The sequence below is a fragment of the Solanum verrucosum genome, unplaced genomic scaffold (genome assembly GCF_900185275.1).
Source record: "Solanum verrucosum unplaced genomic scaffold, falcon-dt-bn FXZP01000259.1, whole genome shotgun sequence".
In the NCBI taxonomy this organism is placed as follows: Eukaryota; Viridiplantae; Streptophyta; class Magnoliopsida; order Solanales; family Solanaceae; genus Solanum; species Solanum verrucosum.
The window spans coordinates 732762-755034 of record NW_026019973.1 but is presented as its reverse complement, the minus strand read 5'-3'; the positions used below and the strand labels follow the sequence as shown (position 1 = coordinate 755034).

Below are 22273 nucleotides of genomic sequence, written 5' to 3'. Positions count from 1 at the left end.
GAACTACTTGTATTTATTTATCATTGATTTCATTCAATTACGTATTCTATACCGACAAACTCACCGCTTATTTCATGGATCCACAAAATCTAAAATTTGAATTTGTATAAGCGATAGAAAATATGATTTAATTTGATGCAAAACAAAAAAAAAAACTTATCCAAATTTGACATGTCGCAAATTCTCTAGAAAGAGAGAGGAGCATGTGGGAAGGTGAACACAAATGGTGTATGACTATGCAAGTTTTTCCCTCCAATATATGTTGAAGTGTAGTAATCGATTGGACATCTAACTGTACCGACTCGATTAGTCGTTACTAAAGAGCATCTCGTGCGGAATTTTAAAACTTTGAAAATACGATGTGAAATTTAAAAATTTGAGCACACGAAGAAATTAATGAATTTTGAATTAGTTGGATTGATGTCAACCCATCATAGCAGGAAGCCCCGCTATAGCGGCGCCGCTATAGAGCCTACACGATTTCTATATCGGGGCTTATGAAAATTCTGCAACCTAGTTATATGATTTTTATTTTATTTTTCCTCCTATTTTTCAAAGGAAAGAATAAATGAGGGTTACCCCAAAAATCCTCCAAAAGCACCCCGGGGCAAGAGAGCAGTGAAGGGAAAATATTATAGTGCAAGAGATGTGAAAAACAAGAAATTTTGGTGCTCGTTCATCGTTGTTTGCTCTCATGAAGTCGGAAACTCATGGGCAAGGTTCATCAGCTGATGTTTGGCTCCCAGGTATGCTAGATTTTCTTAACTAAATAGTTAGACTTGTATTCTATCTCATCATAAATGTGTAGATGAATGGGAGATTTGATGCCTAGACATGTAGGCACAAAGTCTTAATAGCTATAGATGGTTGTTTATTGTTGTAGGGCGGGAAATGATAATGACTAGGGGTGGTTTAGTAGTTCTTGATTGTTAACCTTGAGTTTCTTATTGAAATGATTTGATAGTAATTGTAAGGTTGAGAGTTACAAAATTGTTGGATTATAGCCTTTCTAAAACTTGTGGTAATCAAGGGAAACATATATGTACTCATTTATGGGGTTCAATGTGAGGTAATTGTTATATTGATATTGTTTGTGTTGTCCAATATATGTATGTATGCATGCTTGTTACTTGTTAGTATCACTCGTGTGATGCATGTTGAGGAAATCATAGGGAAGGATATTTTAATGACATCTCACACAATTAACATATGTTTACTTTACTTGTGGTTTCAAGTGTTATTGTTCTTTGTGATTGTGATTGTTGGTTGACTCGGGTACCACATCGGTACATGAATATTAACAATTGACTCTAATATCACGACTGATGTGATTACTAACGGTTGGCTCGGATACCAAACCTGGTACGATTACTGGCAATGATTGACTCTGATACCACACTTGATATAAATACTAACTCTGATTGGCTTGGACATCGCACTGGTACAATGACAGTATGTGTGTGAGTTCTTTAAGAGAACCAAACATGTGTATTGTGGTTTCATGAGAGAACCGAATTTATATTTTATAATATGTTGTATGCTTGGTAGATTCTTGAGTGATCCGAATTTCTAGGAAGATGAGTTGGACTCAGGTATGATTTTTATGTGATCATGTGGACATATTTCATGTGAATATTAACTCAGGATAAGACTAAGAGTCTGAACTATGTTGTACTTATAATTATATTGATATATGTTATTTGTTAATTGAAATGGTGGTTACTAAGTCAGATAAATGAATGAGTTAGTTTAAGACGCTAGTTTCGAAGAGGCCAAGATATTGGCAAGGTAACTTGAGGGAAGATAGTAAGTTGGTTAATAAGTTGATAGTGGTCTTGTTTTGAGGCAACAATGTGATGGAAGGGCTAGATGATGATCTAGTAAAAGAGTCGAACGTGTATTGGTAGATTGGCAGTGGAATAAGGTAGGAGGTTGGGATCAAGGTGCATTAGTTAGACATTATATCTGAAATGGTAAAAGCAATAGAAACGTGAGATAATGTAACTTCAATATTGCATGTCTTTGCTGATTATCTACATTATATAATGTGGTAGGTTCAGATCGACTAATGATACCTATCAGTACGTGTTTTTTGTACTAATACTGCTTTTATAGTCTAATTATAGGGTCAGTGATGTTTCATAGGTGAAGATCATGATGATCTCCGACAACTTCCATTTTTCCTTCCTTGTGGTGGAAGTTATGTCTTATTTTCAAATTTCTTGTAATCAAACACATGTAGACCCTAAGGATAATTTAATACATATAACTTCCTTTGTTTTTTGGGTGGTCAGAGATAATTTTTCCAAACTAGATTTTTTTAAACACATGGTAGGAATGGAATAATAACAAAAGTAGTAATTGAATTGGACCCTCTTCTCCAGTTGGATTTTAATTTTATTAATTGAAGAGTCATTATTAATTCATGTGCATTGGCTATATACACAAAAGAACCAGTACACACTTGTTAAATTGAGTCCCTACCATAGATTATGATTTCATTTTTGTATTTTTATATTACTTTCTACTTAAATAAAACACCAATCCTTTTAATTGCATTAATTTGTCTGGTTTCTAAATTTAATGTACTTTTTTTTTTTCCAACACGGTAGAAACTTTATTGTTCACTTAAGACAATTAATTATATCTTTTGAAGAGTCTATTTTTATTCATGATTTATTTATGTAGTACTATATTGCTTTTGGTTTGATTAATGGTATAAATATCCTTTTCATCTCAAAATAAGTGTTATTTTAACAATAAAAAAAAAAAATCACCCAAAAATAATTACTCCTATCACTTTAGAAATTTAAAATAATAATTAACAATGATTTTCAATTATATCCTTATACAAGGGCAAAGTATACAAATATTTAATTGTGAAGAAGAAGAAGAGGAAGTTCAGAATTTTCGTTGTTTTAAAATGAGAGGAAATTCCTCTATTTATAGAGAACAAAGGGTAGTGTGAACAAATGTTTATTGTGTCTTATCGAAAGGTTACAACTATTTAGAAAAGTTGCAACTCTTCAGAAAGGTCTCATAAAAGTCACAACTTTTCATAAAAGTCGCAACTCTTTATTAAAGTCGCAACTTTTCATAAAAGTTGTGGCTCTTCATTAAAGTCGCAACTTTTTATAAAAGTCACAATTTTTCATAAATTTCACAACTTTTCATGAAAGGGGAAGGCTAGTTTTGTAAATAAATAAATTAAAAGGAAATTCTGGTTTGTGGATGTGCCACGTAGGCAGGCCTAAGGTTCTCTTTTATATATATATATATATATATATATATATATATATATATATATATATATATGATTAAAGAGCTACTACTTCTTAATTTACTCAATTCTCAAAACATATTTAATAAATAGAGATAATTTAGTAAATAGTACCTAATATTTCTTCTTAATAAGTGTGGGAAGAACTAAAACTATATTGTTTTGGAATGGAGGGAGTATTATAGAGTTAGTAATAAGGTACTCCCTTTGTTCACTTATATTTGTCAATCATTTAAAAAATAAACTATCATTTTTATTTATTAATTTTTAGCGTATATAAATATTATAATAAAATACTCATATTAATTATTATTTCTTAAAACATACAAAATTTTAAAATAAATAAATAAAAATCAACAGTGAAATAGCATTTAATGTCTCATTATTGAAAACTTCATAATCTTTTTATTACTGCTACATGACATTAGTTCTCTTTATTAATGTTAATAAACAATGTGCTACAAAGAGGAGAACTTGATTCAAATTGCAGATTAATCCCTCCAGATTATTTTATTTATCGTACTTACTAAAAATAGATGGTTCAAAATAAATGTTACTATTTTAGAAAATTAAAAACATAATTGAATACATTCTTTTCATTTTGTTCTTAATAATAATTATTCTCGAAATGATCAACATTGACTAGTTATAGCAAGAAACCTAAGTAAAGAACATATACACAAATTTTAATATTATGATTGTTTAGATTAACTCACTTTTTATTTATTAAAAAATGACATTTTAAATAAATAAAAATAATAAATAAAAATATGATAGTCGAAACACATTATTTTTTCAAAGTCGTGTAAATAAAAAATGACAAATTAAATTATTCAAAGGGAATACATATTTAAAATTGTACTGGTTTAGAAAAACTCATTTCACATCCTTAAAATGTAGTTTTCTTTTTTGGATTGAAGAAAGAAGTTTCACCATTGGATAAAAAAAAATGGTCCCTTATGTTCATAAATCATGGACAAGATTAAAGTAGTCTCCTAGATATATTTTTTAGCAAGCTTGATTCTTTAAGTTAGAAATTATTGATTATTTTTATTCTGTTAAATATTTTTTTAAAATTATTGGCTAGATTTAATTTGACATATGAAGAAAATGAATTTAGTGAGAACCCACATTTGGATGTGTAGCTTTTATAGTTTCTCTTTTTTTTTTTTTTTTTTTTGAGAGTGGTGCAATTTTTGTTACTCTCTCCGTCCCATATTAGTGGATCATTTTACTAAAAATAATTGTTTCATATTAGTTGTCCACCTTACCAAATAAAAAAGGGATAATTGTAGAATGACAAACTTATATTCTAAAATAAATGGAGTAGCTACTGTTTGATTTAATTGCGCCCCGTAGCAAATGTTTGCCAGTCGCCTCTCTCCCTCCAAATTCTCGCTCGCCACTCTCCCTTTCTCGCTCGCTCCCTCTGTGCTCGCCTTTCTCGCTTTATATAACAGAATTGTATAAATTGCGTTTCTGTTTGTATAAAGCGAGAGAAAATTATATATACACATGCAAATACATATATATTCGTCGTATACACTTATAATTATACAATAAAAATATTTCCCTGCCCAGTTCTCTTTTGCTTTTCTCTCTTTCTCGTTTTATACAAACACAGATTATACAATATAATGTAAAATTTATGTTTGTATAATGTATAATTTATGTTTGTATAAAGCGAAAGAAAATTGTATATACACATGTAAATACATATATCTTCGTCTTATACACTTATAATTATACAATACAAATATTCCCCTGCCCGTTCTCTTTTGTTTCTCTCTTTCTCGTTTTATACAAACACAGATTATACAAATATAATGTATAATATATGTTTGTATAAGGTATAATTTATGTTTGTATAAAGCGAAAGAGAGAGCGATTTTTGATATACAAATATTTTTGTCAACGATTTATACAAACGAGAGGCTAACAACAATTTATACAAATGATCTGCCATCGAAATTATACAAATCTGAAGAGGAGCCAACGAATTATACAATTGCTTCTTTTTGTATATATGTATAGCAAAATAGACATAGCTTTCAATTGTATATGTATAGCGAATTATACATATATATATTTGCTATGGAGCGCAATTATGCAAACTTTGCTATAGCATACAAATATGATTTTTTTGTTTGCTATTTATGTGAAAGTTTATATATTATTCTTACAGTTTATTCTTTCTCAAAGTGTCATATTTGTTTGTAAAATTTCCAAGAAAATTTTCAAGGAGTGAATTAGTAAAATTATTTTTTTATTTATGATTTCTTAATATGTGTATAAAAAGAAAAATGATCAACTAATATGAGAGTACGGATGAAATAGTTTTTTTTTTAATCTCAAAGATCTCCTCTAATCTATTATTAAAATATTGAATTTATTATATTTAAAGAGTAATATAGTAAAATTATTATTCTATTTAGTGTTTCCTAAGGAGTGCGCCAAGTCAAATATTAGCCAAGTAAATATTATCGAAAAAAGTAATTCCAAGCTTCTTAAAGCATTCAAATAAGTACAATAAAATATTTAATATAATTTCATCGATTAAGTTCAAGAAAAATATACTATACATGAATTTATCTTTACCTCACAAAGACAAATGTTATTTTCTAAAATACTCTCAACTTAAGCTCAAAACATCCAAATAAATGTGGACCAAAAATATGAAGAAAAATAAGTAGCATCCAAATGAGTACCATGATAGGTCCAAGTGGCTAATTTCAAAGTAATATGACTATTTCCTAATGAAAACTATGCATTCACATAAAGTGAGTCACACTTCTACCAACTATAACTAGGTGATACCCATGAGCAACTTGTTATTACGTGAAATGATATATGCGGTGCAGTAAATTAAATTATTTATTTTTCTCAAAAAATTGGATTAGAATATTTAGTATGAAAAAAATTTCGATAACGAATGTTTTCCTTTCGAATAAAGTTCTACACGGCATGAATCTGAATTAGTTGAACTTCAGTATAGGTATAAAACACCAAATGTAATACCAAAAAGAAAAACTTGTCCATTTTTCTCATTAAATTACTTTACATCTACTTTAATAATTAGATTTATAGTAGTTTTTATTTAATTCCTACATTTTCTTCTCTCTTTGTCCTGCATTTTATTTCTTTCTGTTCTGACAATTACCCCTAGTTATATATAATTATTTTGCTAACGGTAATATTGCAGTGTCAAATAATTAAATTCTGAAACACGTACAAATGTTTCCTGTATAATAATAAATATAAATAAATCCAAAGACAAATTCTAGGTCGAATCTATTGCCTACTTGTTTTCGATAGGGTAATAATTAATAATTATAAATTTTAAATGATGATAAATTAGATGATAAAAAATAAAAGAAAGAAAATGTGTTAATATGATTTAGTCAACTGATCTACATACAACAAATTAATATGAAAAAAAATAAATTATGAAAAATATTTTAATGTGATTTAATCAACTAATAAAATTATTTGATATTTATATTTATAGATGAGGCTGGGAGCGGAAGGAAAAATTATTTACTATCCAGGGTTTGAACCCGAGATTTTTAGTTAAGGATGAAGCAATCTCACTACTACACTACAACTCATGTTGTATTAAATCATGACTTTTTCAATTAAGTATTATAACATGTGATAAAATGTTTCTATCAAAGTTGTAATTTTTTTAAAACTTTGCATGTATTTTCAAGTGTCATTATAGATAAACTAACCAATTAAAATATGTTCACATTAGTCTCAATAATTATGTGCTTATTGAGAGTGATGCATCTAATCAAATGAGGTGATATATTTTATATGATAACTTAATTATTTCATAAATATCTGAGAATACATGCAAAATTTTTGCAATAATTTAAGTCAGAAATGTCTGACAAAAATATTAAATAATGTGTTCGAATTTTCAATTGAAACAAGTCTAAATAAAATTTACCAACAAACTTAAATGGGGTATCGATATATCAAGTGATTTCGATTAGCATGTGGATGATGTTTATAGTCATTTTTTTTTGCGATTGATCTTGTCTTATGGGAACATGTAGTTGGATAAGAAATACATTATTTATCTATTAATTTTCGTATAACTTATACGACGTTTGGTAGATTTTTAATTTTTGTATTCTAAAATAAATTTTAGATATTTAGGTGATTACAAATTTATTTTATTAAGAATTAAAAAAATAAAATCATTTGTTAGTAAAAAAAAATTAAATTAAATTTTGACCCAAATTTAGCATGGACGAAACCACTAATTATATAAGATCAAAATTATTTTTACATGCAATAGATACTGAAATCTCTTGGTTTTTTTGCGATTGAATTCTTTACATTTAAGTTCATGCTGATGAGTAAGATTAAATACTTAGCAAAATAACTGATATGAGTCCAAATTGATCCGAATATCATAAATATAATAAATTCATATTTTAAGTTGTAGTAGTATATAGTAATTAGATTTCTAAAACAAAATTTAATAATTATATTTGCAAATGTGAATTTCACATGTGAGGGTAGGACCCTCCACACAAGATTGTAAATTGTCCATATGCTTGTACATGACATGTGCCTTTTGAGTTAGACCATTTCCATTGTTTGGACACAAATTAAAAGTTAAAGATTCCAAACACAATGTGGCAAAAAATAAATATAAAAATAAATTCATGTGTCAAAAAAATTAATCGGATTTTGTTTTAATACCTGAAGTTATGTCAAACTTTTAAAATCTGCTTATTTTTTAAAATATATTTTGTTCATAAGTATTCTTATACAATAACAATTTATGCTTGGCCAAACTTTCGTAAAGTGCGTCTAGAAAAGAAAATAAACTACTACTATTTTATTTTTTCATCTTTTGAAAAACAAGTTTTCTTAGTATTAAGAAATACTTATTTTTCCTAAAAATATATCAACTCTGTATAAGATTTTATTTTTTCTGTTGAAAAAATAAGTATTTTTGACATTCCACAAATTTGGTCAAACGGATGAGAAAAAAAGAAAAGTGACATTTTTTTCCGGAATAATTTTTTTTTAACCCTAATGTGACTTTATATTAAAAAACTATTGCGTTTGCAATATCTATCTTTTCTTTTTTCTTTATTTGCAGCTCAATAAATGTGTAACAATTTGATAAATATCTTTTTGAGATTTGTTTTATAATTTTTAAAAGAATCATTGATATTTATATAGTGGCTATAATCAAGGAATAAGGCCAAAGATGCTTGAAAGTTGGTATGTATTCAATAAAAATGAAAAAGAAAAAAAAAACTATAACATCTGATGATAAAGTTGGAATGATTGGCATTCCTAAAATTTATTCAAATTTATATCTCTTCATTAAGTGATGTATATGCTTAGTTTGTTATTAGTCAATTATATATGATTTGAGTCGACTAATTGCATTATGCTATTATTTTGTTGAAACTATTTATAATTTCGAGCTAGAGTTAAATAACTTTAATATATGTCTTGCACTTTTAATATCATGTCTGAAATTTGATTGGATATAGAGATTTTACAACACTATATTCCTAAGACAACTTTATACATTTTTTTTTTATCATTGCTCTTACACTCTTTATCATTCTCCTTTTTTGAAATATATAATCAATGATCACGATTCATTGCAAATAATACGAGTAGTTGAGATTGAGGGTGAAAAGGATTAATTGATGTGGAAACCGATGATTAAATGTAGGGAAAACCGTATGAAATAGCAAATTATTAATTCAAATTAAATGTTATATCTATAGTTTATTTTATTTGTAATTCGCAGCAAACATCCCATTTTTTTGCCATCTGATTCGGTGAACAATTAGCCATTTTATACATTTCGGTATAAAATGTATAAAATGTGTTTGTGTTTGTCTAAAGCGAGAGAAAAGTGTATATACAAATACAAATACTTATATTTTCATCCTATACACTTATAATTATACAAATACATATCTTATTATACAAATTACAATGTATAAATGAATTTATAAAAAAACTGAACAATTTGTATAAAATTGGATGTATCTAGCGAATTATACAAATCAAAAGGTCCATAGCAAACATAAAATTTGTTATGGAGCGCAATTATGCAAACTATAGCTATAACATACAAATACGATTTTTATGTTTGCTATATGTGAAAGTTGCTCAATGTACGATGATTTAAAAAAATAAAAAAATTATCTTGATTATTATTATTTTTTGTATTGTTATCTTTCTCAAACAATAGTTATAATATCTATATTATAATTAGTGATTTATTTAAATTTATTGAAAACTTTTATTTACTTTTTTTTTAGTAAGAAAATTATAAAAGTTAAAATACATGAGATATACATTCTGTATATACATCTCGTATTTTAGAGCTTACGCCCTTTTTAAACACGACTTGCAATTCAAGGAAATTGGACTAGAATACCATATTGGTTCTGAATTAGTATACAACTTTTTAGTATCACATAATAGATTAAAACATAATATCATTTCTTGAACTGTTTTTCATATACAATATAAGTCAATGACCAAACATTAATTAGGATTTAAAAAAGTAATTTTAATTACTTGTCTGGAGCTGAACATTGGAGCATAACGATTACCACAAAGGAATTAAATTTGGACCAAAATATATGAAGCAAGCATGGAAGTGAGTCTATAATTTAGAAGAGTGGAGATATCGACGATGACATTACACATTGTATTGGTGTGGCGTGGATGAAGTGGAAGCTTGGATGCAGAGTTTTGTGTGATAAAAAGGTATCGCCAAAACTCAAAGATAAGTTCTACAGAGTGGTGGTTCGATCGACATTGTTGTATGAGACTAAGTATTGGTTACTTAAGAACTCTCAGATCCAGAAGATACATGTTGTGGAGATGCGGATGTTGAGGAGGATGTGCGGTCATACTAGCAACAATAAGATTGGAAATTAAAATATCCGAAATAAGATGGGAGTGGCCTCCGTGGTGGACAAGATGAGGGAAGCGAGACTGAGATGGTTTAGGCATGTAAAGAGGAGAAGCATAGATGCGTCATGCACCAATGAAGAGGTGCGAGAAGTTGGTTATAAAGGGTCGAAGAGAGGCAAAGGTAGGTCGGATTGGAGAGAGGTGATAATACATGATATAACGCATCTTCGGATTACCGAGGATATGACCCTAGATAGGAAGGTGTAAATGACACGTATTAGGGTAGACAGTTAAAAGGTGGTGTAGTATTTCTTACTTAGGGTGGCTGGAGTTTGCGATGATACTAGTTGTATTATTGTAGTTTTCTCATTGTTTATTAATGTTTTTTTATTAATCTATCCTAGTATATATGGTGTTTCAATTATCACATGATTTTATTATTGTTTTGACTCATCTCTAGTAGGCTTTTGCATTGTTTCCTTGTTATTTGCTATATTCTCTTTATTGGCTCCTTCGTCTTTATACCAGGATGTGTTGCACTTGAGTTGAGGATCTTTCAGAATTAGTCTCTCTGCCTCCACGAGGTAGTGATAAGATCATCGTACATTCCACCCTTCCTAGACCTCACTCGTGGAATTTCACTAGATATAGTATTGTTATATTCAGTAATTACTTGATAAGTAAACTACTTGAAATATATCATGTGCATAAACACATCTATACTAGATAAAAAGAAGGGATTTAATGGCATATTTCATTTACTTTTTGGATCCAAACTGATCGGATCTCATCATCTCTCAAGTCTCTGTTCTTTATGGGTGCTTGAATTTTTACTTTATTTTATGTAGTTTATACTTAATGAAACATGTCAATCTTTTTCTTAGTTGAAAATGTTCTTTGCATATAATATACACGATGAACTTGAATATTACTTATAATATATTTGAACTTGTTTTCTCTACCAGAGTAAATTATACGAAAAAAAATAAACTCAAAAAGTGATAGGACCTTCGCACAGTTTGAGGGGATAAATAATATTTTTTTTTAATGTTTAGAGGATAATAGAACTCTCAATGTGACATGCATGGGAACAATTGTTGCTATCTCAATGTGACATTAACTCATGGACCCTTTTTGCTTTTTCATTTTCATCAATGTTTAATACTAGTGTCTTCATGTTCAAGTGGCATATGCCTTTTTTCTTTTTACCCCTTATCCAAAGTGCATATGAACAGTGGGTTCCTTACATACTATTTTCTTTTTGGTATAGCAGAAATAACAATAATATATTTAGTGTAATTTTATTAGTGAGGTTTATAGATATATATAAACAATATCTTTATTTTGTGTAAGGTTCGTAGATTGTTCATAGATTATTTTCGACAGATTTTTAGCTCAAGAAAGACGTTTTCAAAAATAAATTAAACAAATACAAGAATAAAAATTATGATAAAAATATTATAGAAAAGAAAAATATTGATAACAAAAATAACTCAAGTAACAGTAAGTGGAAAAGATGTCCATTCAAACCCACTTCCTTAAAAATTGCATTGTGTATATGGAGTCAAATTTATGTTTTGAATATATATTATAATTATTGAACACCCTCTTAGTCCAAATCCTTAACATAGTTCAATAACGTTACAACATAAAGGTCGATCAAGTTTATTTCCTTTTGACCTAACCCTCAAAGAAGAGATTGAATACAAAAATGTAAGGGTTATGCTAAATGGTCAGAAAATTTGGCCAGAAATTTAAAAAGTCTATAATATCTTTTTTATTTTAAAATAAATTGATCTTTTTTCCATTTTTAATTAAAACGTATTAAAGTTAAAATGATAAAAATATTCAAAAAGGTGAAATAACATAGTGTGAAAATATGTTATTTTACAATTGGCCAAATTTTCTGGCCAAAAGGATTTTTCCAAAATGTAAATTACTTAAAGGAAAATAAAGAACAAGAAAAGAGAAGGCTGAGAAACTTCTCCTATTGAAACTTTAAGAGAAAAGAGAATAATGTGATTTGGAGAGAGTTCTAATCCTGTTGTTTTTCTAAGAGCGTTTTTTATAAACCAAAATATAATCATTCGTCGAAATGTGGAATAACTATATACACTAACTCTAAAAAAAACTATATATACACTAACTCTAAAAAAAACTCTATATACACTAACTCTAAAAAAAACTATCTAAAAGTACGTGTTTGAGCTCTGACATTGAGTTCTAAGCTTATTAGGATAGGTTGACACTAGGCTCGAGGCTGACTATTGATCTACCTGAGGTTCATTGTAAGGGTGACACAATTGTAATTATTGAACTTTTGGGACTAGAAAAACTTTTGGATATATATTATAATTATTGAACCCTCTTAGTCCAAATCCTAAACATAGTTCAATGACGTTACAACTTAAAGGTCGATCAAGTTTATTTCCTTTTGACCTAACCCTCAAAGAAGAGATTGAATACAAGAACGTAAATTGCTTAAAGGAAAATAAAGAATAAGAAAAGAGAAGGTCGAGACACTTCTCCCATTGAAACTTTAAGAGAAAAGAAAAAGAGCTGATTTGAAGGAGTTCTAATCCTTTGATTTGAAGGAGTTCTAATCCTTTGATTTTTCTAAGAGCACTTCTTTATAAACCAAAAATATAATTATTCGTTCAAATGTGAAATAATTATATACACTTACTCTAAAAAAAAACTATCTAAAAGCACGTGTTTGAGCTCTGACATTGAGTTCTAGGCTTATTAGGATAGGTTGACACTAGGCTTGAGGTTGACTGTTGATCTACCTGAGGTTCATTGTAAGGGTGACACAATTGTAAAATGGTTTGTTTTTTAGGAGGGGTACGACAAGCTATCCTGTAAAATAGTTTGTTTTTTCCATAATATGATGAAAAAATGCATCTCAAAATATTAATTAAAATTAAAAATGAAAAATGGCAAGTATTTCCTCAATACAAAGTTATCCCTTCTACATTCACTTTTCAATTAATCACCAACAAAAGTAAATTAATGTAGTTTAGTAAATAAAGTGGTGCATAAATCTTTTCCATCAATCACGCCCCATTGAGCACAAATAATACCTTGCCATATTTTGATTAACTTTTTATTTTTATATATAAAAAATGAAAAGAGTCATACAGTCAAATGTCAATAACAATAAATATTTAAATATTATTTGATTATCATAGAAAAAAATTTATCCCAGTAAAAAATATTTTATTTTTAATGTTATAAAAACTAAAGAAGAAAATATTTAAATTGAAAATCTAAAAAATATTCATATTTCAATAATTAAAATTAAAGAAAGATAATAAATAATTAATAAATTTATAACTAAATATTTATTAAAAAAATCTCTAAAGCACAATTTTAAAATTACTTAAAAATTAAATTCTTTTAAGATTGATTGAAGAAATCTGTAATTATAGTTTGTTTGGTAAATTCCACTTTTAGTGGTCATATGAATTGACGAAAAGTTGTGTCCAAACTTTTAGCAAAAAAGATATTCAATCAACTTTTTCTTGAATGGAATTTATGTGCTTAATAGTTGAATTTTCTATCTTAGTCCAAGTAATAAGGTCTTTTTATTTATTCATAATAATAATGGCAATATTAATATATTCAGCGTAATTGGGTAGAAAAAAAATGTGTGAACCTTATTGATCAATTAGTTGAATTAATTATTATTTTGGATTATGATATCCATCTAACTTGATTAGTCCATCTTATGATCTAATTGTCTTTGACTTTCCTTACACCATCAAAATCACAAAAAGTTACTTTTTTGCAAATTAAAAGCCAAAAATTAATTATTTTCTGTTTTCACATCAGAATGTACCATTTATTATTTTTGGAATTTAGTCCTCTCTTTTCATTTCAATCTAAGATACAAGATGAGCAATAATTTTCTTTTGGCCACTTGCGATTTTAATAGAGTAAAATAACTCTATAAGATTTTAGGTATTTTATTTATAAGTTTTTTGAGTGTGTTTTTTTTTAAAAAAAAATTATTCTCAGACAACAAGAATCATATAACATGAGTTGTCTATAAAGCCCCTAAACTTCAAATTCAAAAAGTGGTACAATTGATAAACTTGAGAGTTAAGTAAAGTGAAGATTCATTTACCAATCAGGGTTACGGTGAAGTGGTAAGTACTCCTTCATCCTTAATCAGGGGTTTTGGGTTCGAGTCTTTCCGAATTTTCTAGCAAAAAATCAAATTTAATCAGGCTCTAATACGAATACTAAACATCAAATTGAAAACCAAAAATAAAAGTAAAGATCCATTTGGAAATATGTATATTGAAAAAGGCTACACAAAAAATATATTATGAAAGCAAGGGGAAGATACATGAAGGTGTTGTTCGGTAGAATTTATTGAGAAAATAATACATGCATTAATTGTGATATTATTTAATCATTTATAGTATAATTTTCTGTGTACAACTAATGTACTTCCCTCTTTTTCTAATTATTTATCCACTTGTCCTTTTTTAGTTATTCTTTCTTAATTACTTGTCTATTTTTTCTTTTTTAGTTGTCTCTAATACTTATTTATTTTGACAAATTAAGAAAGGACAAATTTTTTTACCTATTATACCCTCAATTAATTTCTTTAAAAAAGGTACAACTTCTTAAAAATCATAAGTTTTTAATTTATCTACTTCATAATTAATAGAGATAAAATGATAAACTCACTATGTCAATCATTGATTTCTTAATATGTTTATTAATTCAAAAATAGACAAATAATTAGGAACAGAGAGAGTATGTATTAGCTAATTAAATAGTGAATAGAAAATAATTTCATCATAATTAATTCCAATATTACTAATCTGAAATTTTTTAATACACTATTCAATATTATATTTGTACACTCTACCAAATAACCTGATAAATGCAAGAGAAGCTCACTTTTTTGTTCCATGATTGACAAGTACTAGTAATTGGTAACATATTAAAATAATAATTAATTTGCTATAGGTTAAACTAATTACTGATACCGACATACCGTAACTTCAAACTTATTTATGAAAAATATTTTTTGTAAAAAGATAAGTTTCTTAATTAAATATGAGGAAAATATTTTTCCTAATAAAAGTAGAAAAAACAAGTTTAACAAATGATATTTCATATTGATTGTGTTCTCCTTACCCTTCAATACACCTTATCGAGTGTGTGGTTATTTCAAAAGATTGAAAACATCGTAAGAGTACATTTATGAAATATAAGGCTATTTGGAGAAGATTCGAGGTGGCTTTTGAATAAATTTTAGTAGCAAAACTCGCTAAAGAATTTCAATTATAGCCAATATCTTATGCACTATTTCTGAATTAGCCACTTCTCTTAGTAACCAATTTTTAATTATATTTTAAATAAAACTTTTTCAGCTTAATATATATATATCATGTGCATATCATAAAAGGACTAATGAGTGATATTTTAAGGAATAAATAAGTTTTTTATTATACCATATTAGTATATGATATATATCTAGGGAGAAATGAACTTATTTATGATGGAATGAACTAATCCTTTATTAGTATATATATATAATACTAGATAATGTTGTCCGTGATATGCACGGGCCCAACAATATAAATGGTATATTCTGGGGCTAATAACCGAGTTTTTGAAGCGATTGTTTGCGTGGATAAAGGAATAAGTTTTTTTAACACAAACCTGTACTTTCTTTGACGCTATTTAAGGCATAATAAGACTACTCACATACAATATTTTTGAAATATTTTATGTTGTCAATTATCATGATTTATAGTATTTTTACGATATATTCACTTCAAGAATCAGTGGAATTTTTTGTATTTTTTTTCAAATCATATTTTATGTTGTCAATTATTATGATTTATAGTATTTTTACGCAATTTTTAAATATAAAAAAATAAGACAAATAAATTAAAATGGACCCAATATATGTTATTTTTGTTGTCTCTATTTATGTAACACAAATGAAATTTGGAGAGTCATCCAAATTTTCATATTTTTTTTAAAAATGTTTGAAGTTATTAATTATTGTGATTTATAATATTTTTATGTAACTTTGAAATATTGTACATTACTGGTCACTTTGTCCTAATTTATGTGATATGGATATAATTACAAAATTAACCCTTTTAAAATGTCTTTCAGATATTTTAAGTTGTTAATTATTATTATTTATAATACTTTTTTGGTAATATTAAAATGATATGTGTTATTTTTTTGTCCCAATATATGTGAGCCTGATAGAATTCTGAGAGTCAACCTATTTTATTATATAGCTTTTAAATAATTTAATGTTTTTTAAGTCATTTGTAAATGATATATGTTGCTTCCTTGATTGAGACTTTTCCATTTGTGAGATATATATATTATTTTAAAAGGGAGTTTATGCCCAAGTTCTACTATATATTATACTTGGGTATAAAATAGAATTTGAATATTATATATTATACTTGAGCCTAAACTCTCTTTTATAATATAGTAGAATATACCATAAAGATAATATAGAGAACTAAAGAGTTTTTTTTTTTGGAAGCAGTGATTCGGTCTGTTATAATACCTTGTTGATATATAACATATATACAAGGTAAATATCATATAGGATCAAAGAGTTTTATTAAGGAATTGAATATGCCATCGATGATACCATATATGTATACTTCATATATACTAGGTTATATACTATATGTTAAAAAAAAAGAAGTTATTCTATGATAATTAATTTTTCTATAGATATAAAAGTAAATAAATAGACAAAAGTAATTAACTTAAATTTTGTGGATGATTTTTTTTTTTCCATTTAAGAAAAAGGACTAAATATAGTCTTGGAGAAATTATGTGGATAATCAAACATATACTAATTAATTAACTAACATAACTATAAATTCCATTAATTACCACTCACAACTTAATTTAAGCTATAATTACGTACACCTCTCTCCTCTCTTCCTCTCTCTTCTCTCTTATACATATACAAATCCAAATCCAAATTATACATATACATAAAAAAATATATGAAGATATACAAATACAATTCGTCTCTCACTCGCCTCTATCCTCCCTCTCACAATCTCGCTCACCCAGATTTGCAAATACATATGTATATCAGTTACATATATATAATTATTTGATAAATATACATATAAAATTCGACATATATATATATATATACAATTAGCCTCTCCCCACTCTCTCGCACGCCTCTCTCATCCCTCTCCCAATCTCGCTAGCCTCCCCCCTCATTCTAACATGTAGCTACGAATCATAATTAACAAACTATAGTTATAGCCTAATTATGTTTATTTTAGTGGCTATTTGCGAAATTTCCATTTTTTACTTTACTAAATTATTATTAACTTTATTGTCCAACCTTACCAATTACTAAATACCGGCGGCAATTTCATTGCCATTGACGGAAGTTGAAATACCGGCGGCAATTTCAATTGTTGAATTGCATAGCCATTGGCGGAAGTTGAAGAAGAGCAGAGTCTTATCAATCAGCTTATAAATTGCTGATAGTCTTCACCAGAAGAGGTATTTCATATATTACTTCGAATTTTTCCTCCATTAATTTTTGTTCCTGCTATGTTTCAGACTCAATTCGACCAATTTTTAACTGAAATAGGAAAATTGTTGAATGAAGAGTGTTATTATATCTACACATTTTATATTTTTTTGTGTTAGTGTTTTGATTTTGTTAATCACGTCACCATTTCATTCAGTTCGAAATGGGTAGATTCTGTTGAAATTGGGGGAAAATGTTAATTGGGGATATATTTGATAAGTTCAGTAAAGTTGATCAGATAGTATAATGGAGGATTTGCAGCCAAGGTGTGGCGTAGTGGTCAATGAAGTGAGTTGAGAATCATCTTAGGTTCATATTCCAGCAGAGACAAAAAACACAAGCTGATTTCTTCTCATTTGTCCTAGCTTTGTTGGACAGAGTTATCTGGTACTTGTCGCTGGTGGGAGGTGACAGGTATCCCATGGAATTAGTCCACATGTGCGAAAGTTGGATATGTATATATATATCCTCGCTATTTGCAGATCTGATTTTCGAATGTTTAGAGGAAACCTCTCATATTTTTTATTTTAAGAATTAAAAGGGGAATGGAAACAAGGGAGAGAAATAAAGTATACAAACATTAGCAAAAAGAAAATTCCAAATTTCTGTGCGTGAGATGATGATCCAAGATTAGGTTTTTTGGTTATCAAACTTGGCTGCATTGTAGCTTATAGGAAAAAGAACAAGAGGAAGAAATTCAATAATGACCCAAGTCGAGTTCTTGTTCCACCTTACTTCGTAGGTAATTTAATAATGACCACACAACTTGTATGTTTATGAAGATGAAGTGCAGTTAACTTATCTATATGTTATGTTAAAAAGCTACGTATATATTGCTTGTGCATTTTATACAGTTACTTCGTCAAGTTGCATAAGTTCACTGTTTCAAAGAACTTGTGTTGTTTGGTTTGGTTACTCGTCTTGAATGAAATAGTAAGATGATTGATTTGCTTTTGCTTTTTTGGTTAAATTGTTGTTTATATAAATGTAGAAGCTACAAGATGCGATTTTTCAGATCTTAAAAAGTAACAAGAAAGTTTTAGGAGTTGTGATTTGAAGTTTGATTTGCCAGGTGAGAAAATGACATTCATGTGGTAAAGAGCACTTCTTTTTGATAAACCTCGTAGTTGTTGTAAACTTCATAAAGTTGAAATGACTCTGATTTGCAACATTTTCCACTTCTCCGTGTACCTCTCCTTTTGTCTTTCCTTATATACTAGGCTGTCTTTTGCTTTTCTCTTTGTTCTTTATGTTATTATTTTCTTTTTCGAGTTTAGTGATGTTGTTTGGCGAAGATAAAGGGGAAAACAGGACTAGTTTTGGAGTTAATGCCAATGTGAAGCTAATTTTGAGAACAATATAGAGAAAGAATATGAGTAGGTTACACAGAAGGAGCGAGTAAGTGGTTTTGCTGGATAAAATATGATGTTATTTTATGTGACGGATGTTTTTGTAATATTTGCATATATGTGAAACTTCGTTGTTATTGACCTGACGATGAAAGAAAAACTTGTACTTAATTTGAATTAGTTATAATTATAATTATCAACGGTTTTGTTTTTGTCCTCTGCCCTTATTTGCTGAACCTTTCGTGCAGGTTTATTTGCTTGAGTGAAGACCTTTTTGATAAAAGAGATGTACTAGTACATGAGAACTTCCCTTCGTGTGTGGTAAATGGTACCAGAAATTCTTGGTTCACTATTGCATCATTGTTCTAAGACCAAGGCATTCCATTATGGACTCTCTCTTCATGCAGCTGCAATCAAGTCAGGCTTACAAGGTGATGTTCTCATATCCAATCACATCCTCAACATGTATGCCAAGTGTGGAAATATTAACTTTGCCAGTCAGATTTTTAATGAGATGTCCAAAAGAAATCTCGTTACCTGGTCAGCCATGATCGCTGGTTATGATCAAGATGGTAAACACCTCATGGCTATCAGCCTCTACTCCCAAATGCCACTAGAGCCCAATGAATTTGTCCTTGCTAGTGCTCTTAGTTCATGTGCTAACCTCTTGGCCTTGAAACTTGGTAGACAAATACATTCCCAGTCTATCAAATTAGGCTGTTCATCCATTTCGTTTGTGTCCAACTCTCTGATCTCAATGTACATGAAAAATGGTCAATGTAGTGACGCTCTATCAGTTTTTGCATTGACACCCACTCCCACTGATGTCTCTTACAACACAATCATAATGGGTTTGGTAGAAAGTAATCAAAGAGAGAAAGCATTTGAAGTCTACAAAAGTATGTGCCAACAAGGGTTGGTTCCGGACCGCTTTACCTTTGTTGGCTTATTAGGAACCTGCAATACTGCACATGATTTGGGGAAAGGAATGCAATTGCATAGCCAAACAATCAAGCTCAATCTTGATGGGACCGCCTTTATAGGCAATATAATAATGACAATGTACTCAAATTTGAACTTGTTAAATGAAGCTGACAAAATTTTCAGATCAATCAAAGAGAAAGATGTCATTTCATGGAATACTCTCATTGCTGCTTGTTCTCGTTGTGATGATCATTCTAAGGCCTTGGTTGTTTTTAGAGAGATGGTTGAATATTTTGATGGAGGGCCTGATGAGTTTACTTATGCTAGTCTGCTTTCTGCATGTGCTGGCATGGGTTCGATGCAATTTGGGCAGCAAATACATGCTCATCTTATTAGAAAAAGCTCAAGTGTAGATATTGGTGTTGTCAATGCCCTTGTGAACATGTATGCTAAATGTGGCTGTATCCAGTATGCATATACAACTTTTAGGCTAATGATTTCTCGTAACCTTGTCTCATGGAATAGTGTCATTGCTGGATTTGCTAACCATGGCCACGGAAAAAAAGTTATAAAATTATTCGAGGAGATGAAGAGTGTTGGTTTAAAGCCTGATTCTGTCACATTTCTCGGACTTCTAGTCGCTTGCAATCATGCAGGGCTTGTAGATGAGGGCCTATATTACTTCAATACCATGAACGAGATTTATGGGGTTACTCCCGACATTGAACATTTCTCTTGCCTCATTGATTTACTAGGACGAGCTGGGAGACTGAAAGATGCTGAAGAATACATGCAAAGGTACCCCTTTGGGCATGATTCAGTTGTTTTAGGTTGCTTACTTTCAGCTTGTCGGCTGCATGGTGATGTTGTAATTGGGGAAAGAATGGCTAAGAAGCTCCTACAGCTTCAGCCAGTTTCTACTTCGCCTTATGTTTTGTTATCAAACTTATATGCTTCAGACGAGAGGTGGGATAGTGTAGCAGAGGCAAGAAAAATGCTGAAGAGTTGTGGTTTAAAGAAGGAGGCAGGTCATAGTCTCATTGAAGTGAAGGGATCTGTTGAGAAGTTCACAATTGGCAATTTTGCGAACTCGAGGATTGAGGAAATCGTGAATGTGCTTGGAACTTTAGGCTGTGGATGGGATGAAGAAATTATCCTCCTTGATTCAGCATAGGAAAGGCAGATCTGTTCCCACTGCTTCAGCACTATTGCGAACATTAAGCTCGGCATGTACGAAGGATTTCTGAAATGACAGATTTTACTGAACTAACAAAGGTGTGGACTTATCTTTTCAATCTGCTTCTTTCAAACTGTTTTTGGTCTTTTAAAACTTGATACTCGGAGATGAATGTTGTTGTGTCTTCCTTCATGATGTAATCGGATGGTTTGGTTATCTAGCTGTTGATCTGGATATTTATCTAAGAGTTTATATATTTAGTCTGACAGGTCGAGTTTTGTGACTGCAATCACCCTATGCTTTGGTAACAGCTGAGTTTGTTGCCCTCATTCTTTAGGGATGGATTTGGCATTTTGATCCCCACTGACTGAAATTTTCCTCTTTAAGGTGCATAAGAAAGTTTATATTCTTTGACCTTTGTGGCTGATTTTGTAACTCTAATTCTTTAAGCATAGGTTTCACAATTTGATCCTACTGAATTTAAATTAAAATAGGTTGGGTGAGCTTCCAAATTAACTCAGTCTCATTGAATAAGTAAACAATTGGATTGGTTCAATGACAAAAATTTGCCTCTAAAACTGCGTAGAGAACTCTTAATTCTTGGCCTTTCAGGTTCAGGTATGAATTTGTTAGAACGATTAAAGGTATCTTGTTAAAACCAGTTTTCTCTATGGAGATGCAGTTGCTCTTTACCTGCATCCCGTATTTGAGATTCTACGATCTTATGCATATGGAGAATTCCTTTGACATGTGAATGAAATGTCATTTCACTTTTGGGATTTATTCTTTTCTGTGTATCAATTTTGAGCTACAAGTAAACTCTTAGCATGTGCTACTTTTCCAGGTCATATTATGTCTCAAAAAATCACTTTCGTAAGTTTATGTATCATGTAACGTGACGGAATAAGTGGTTCTTTGAATGCTAGTTGTTCTGGTACAGTGTCTATCTATTTATCTACGAGCAGCTATACTCTCTAATTTCATATACTCACTTCTATTCTCTTCAGCAACAACTATTCTCATGTTTTTGCCATCACATGACTTCTTCCAGCATCTAAAAA

The 22273-nt window shown here is 29.3% G+C and overlaps 1 protein-coding gene across 2 annotated transcripts; it reads left to right on the top strand.

Annotated features, from left to right (window-relative positions):
- Positions 1-17586: 17586 nt before the first annotated feature.
- LOC125817256 (pentatricopeptide repeat-containing protein At4g33170-like) lies at positions 17587-21690 on the top strand. 2 transcript variants are annotated; one of them, XR_007442284.1, is made up of 4 exons: positions 18295-18504; positions 19360-21310; positions 21474-21599; positions 21668-21690. XR_007442284.1 is itself a non-coding variant. In XM_049496803.1 (2 exons), exon 2 carries the CDS (start codon positions 19437-19439, stop codon positions 21207-21209), a length of 1773 nt encoding a protein of 590 aa, XP_049352760.1. In that variant the 5' UTR covers positions 17587-17731; positions 19360-19436; the 3' UTR covers positions 21210-21430. The 2 variants fall into 2 exon arrangements, 1 of the variants encoding a protein (XP_049352760.1); XM_049496803.1 differs by lacking the exons at positions 18295-18504; positions 21474-21599; positions 21668-21690 and adding an exon at positions 17587-17731 and having other exon boundaries at positions 19360-21430.
- Positions 21691-22273: the final 583 nt, after the last annotated feature.

What these genes read in the sequence shown, in the direction of transcription:
- LOC125817256 (XM_049496803.1), top strand. Translation starts at nt 19,437, where the DNA reads ATGGTACCAGAAATTCTTGGTTCACTATTGCATCATTGTTCTAAGACC.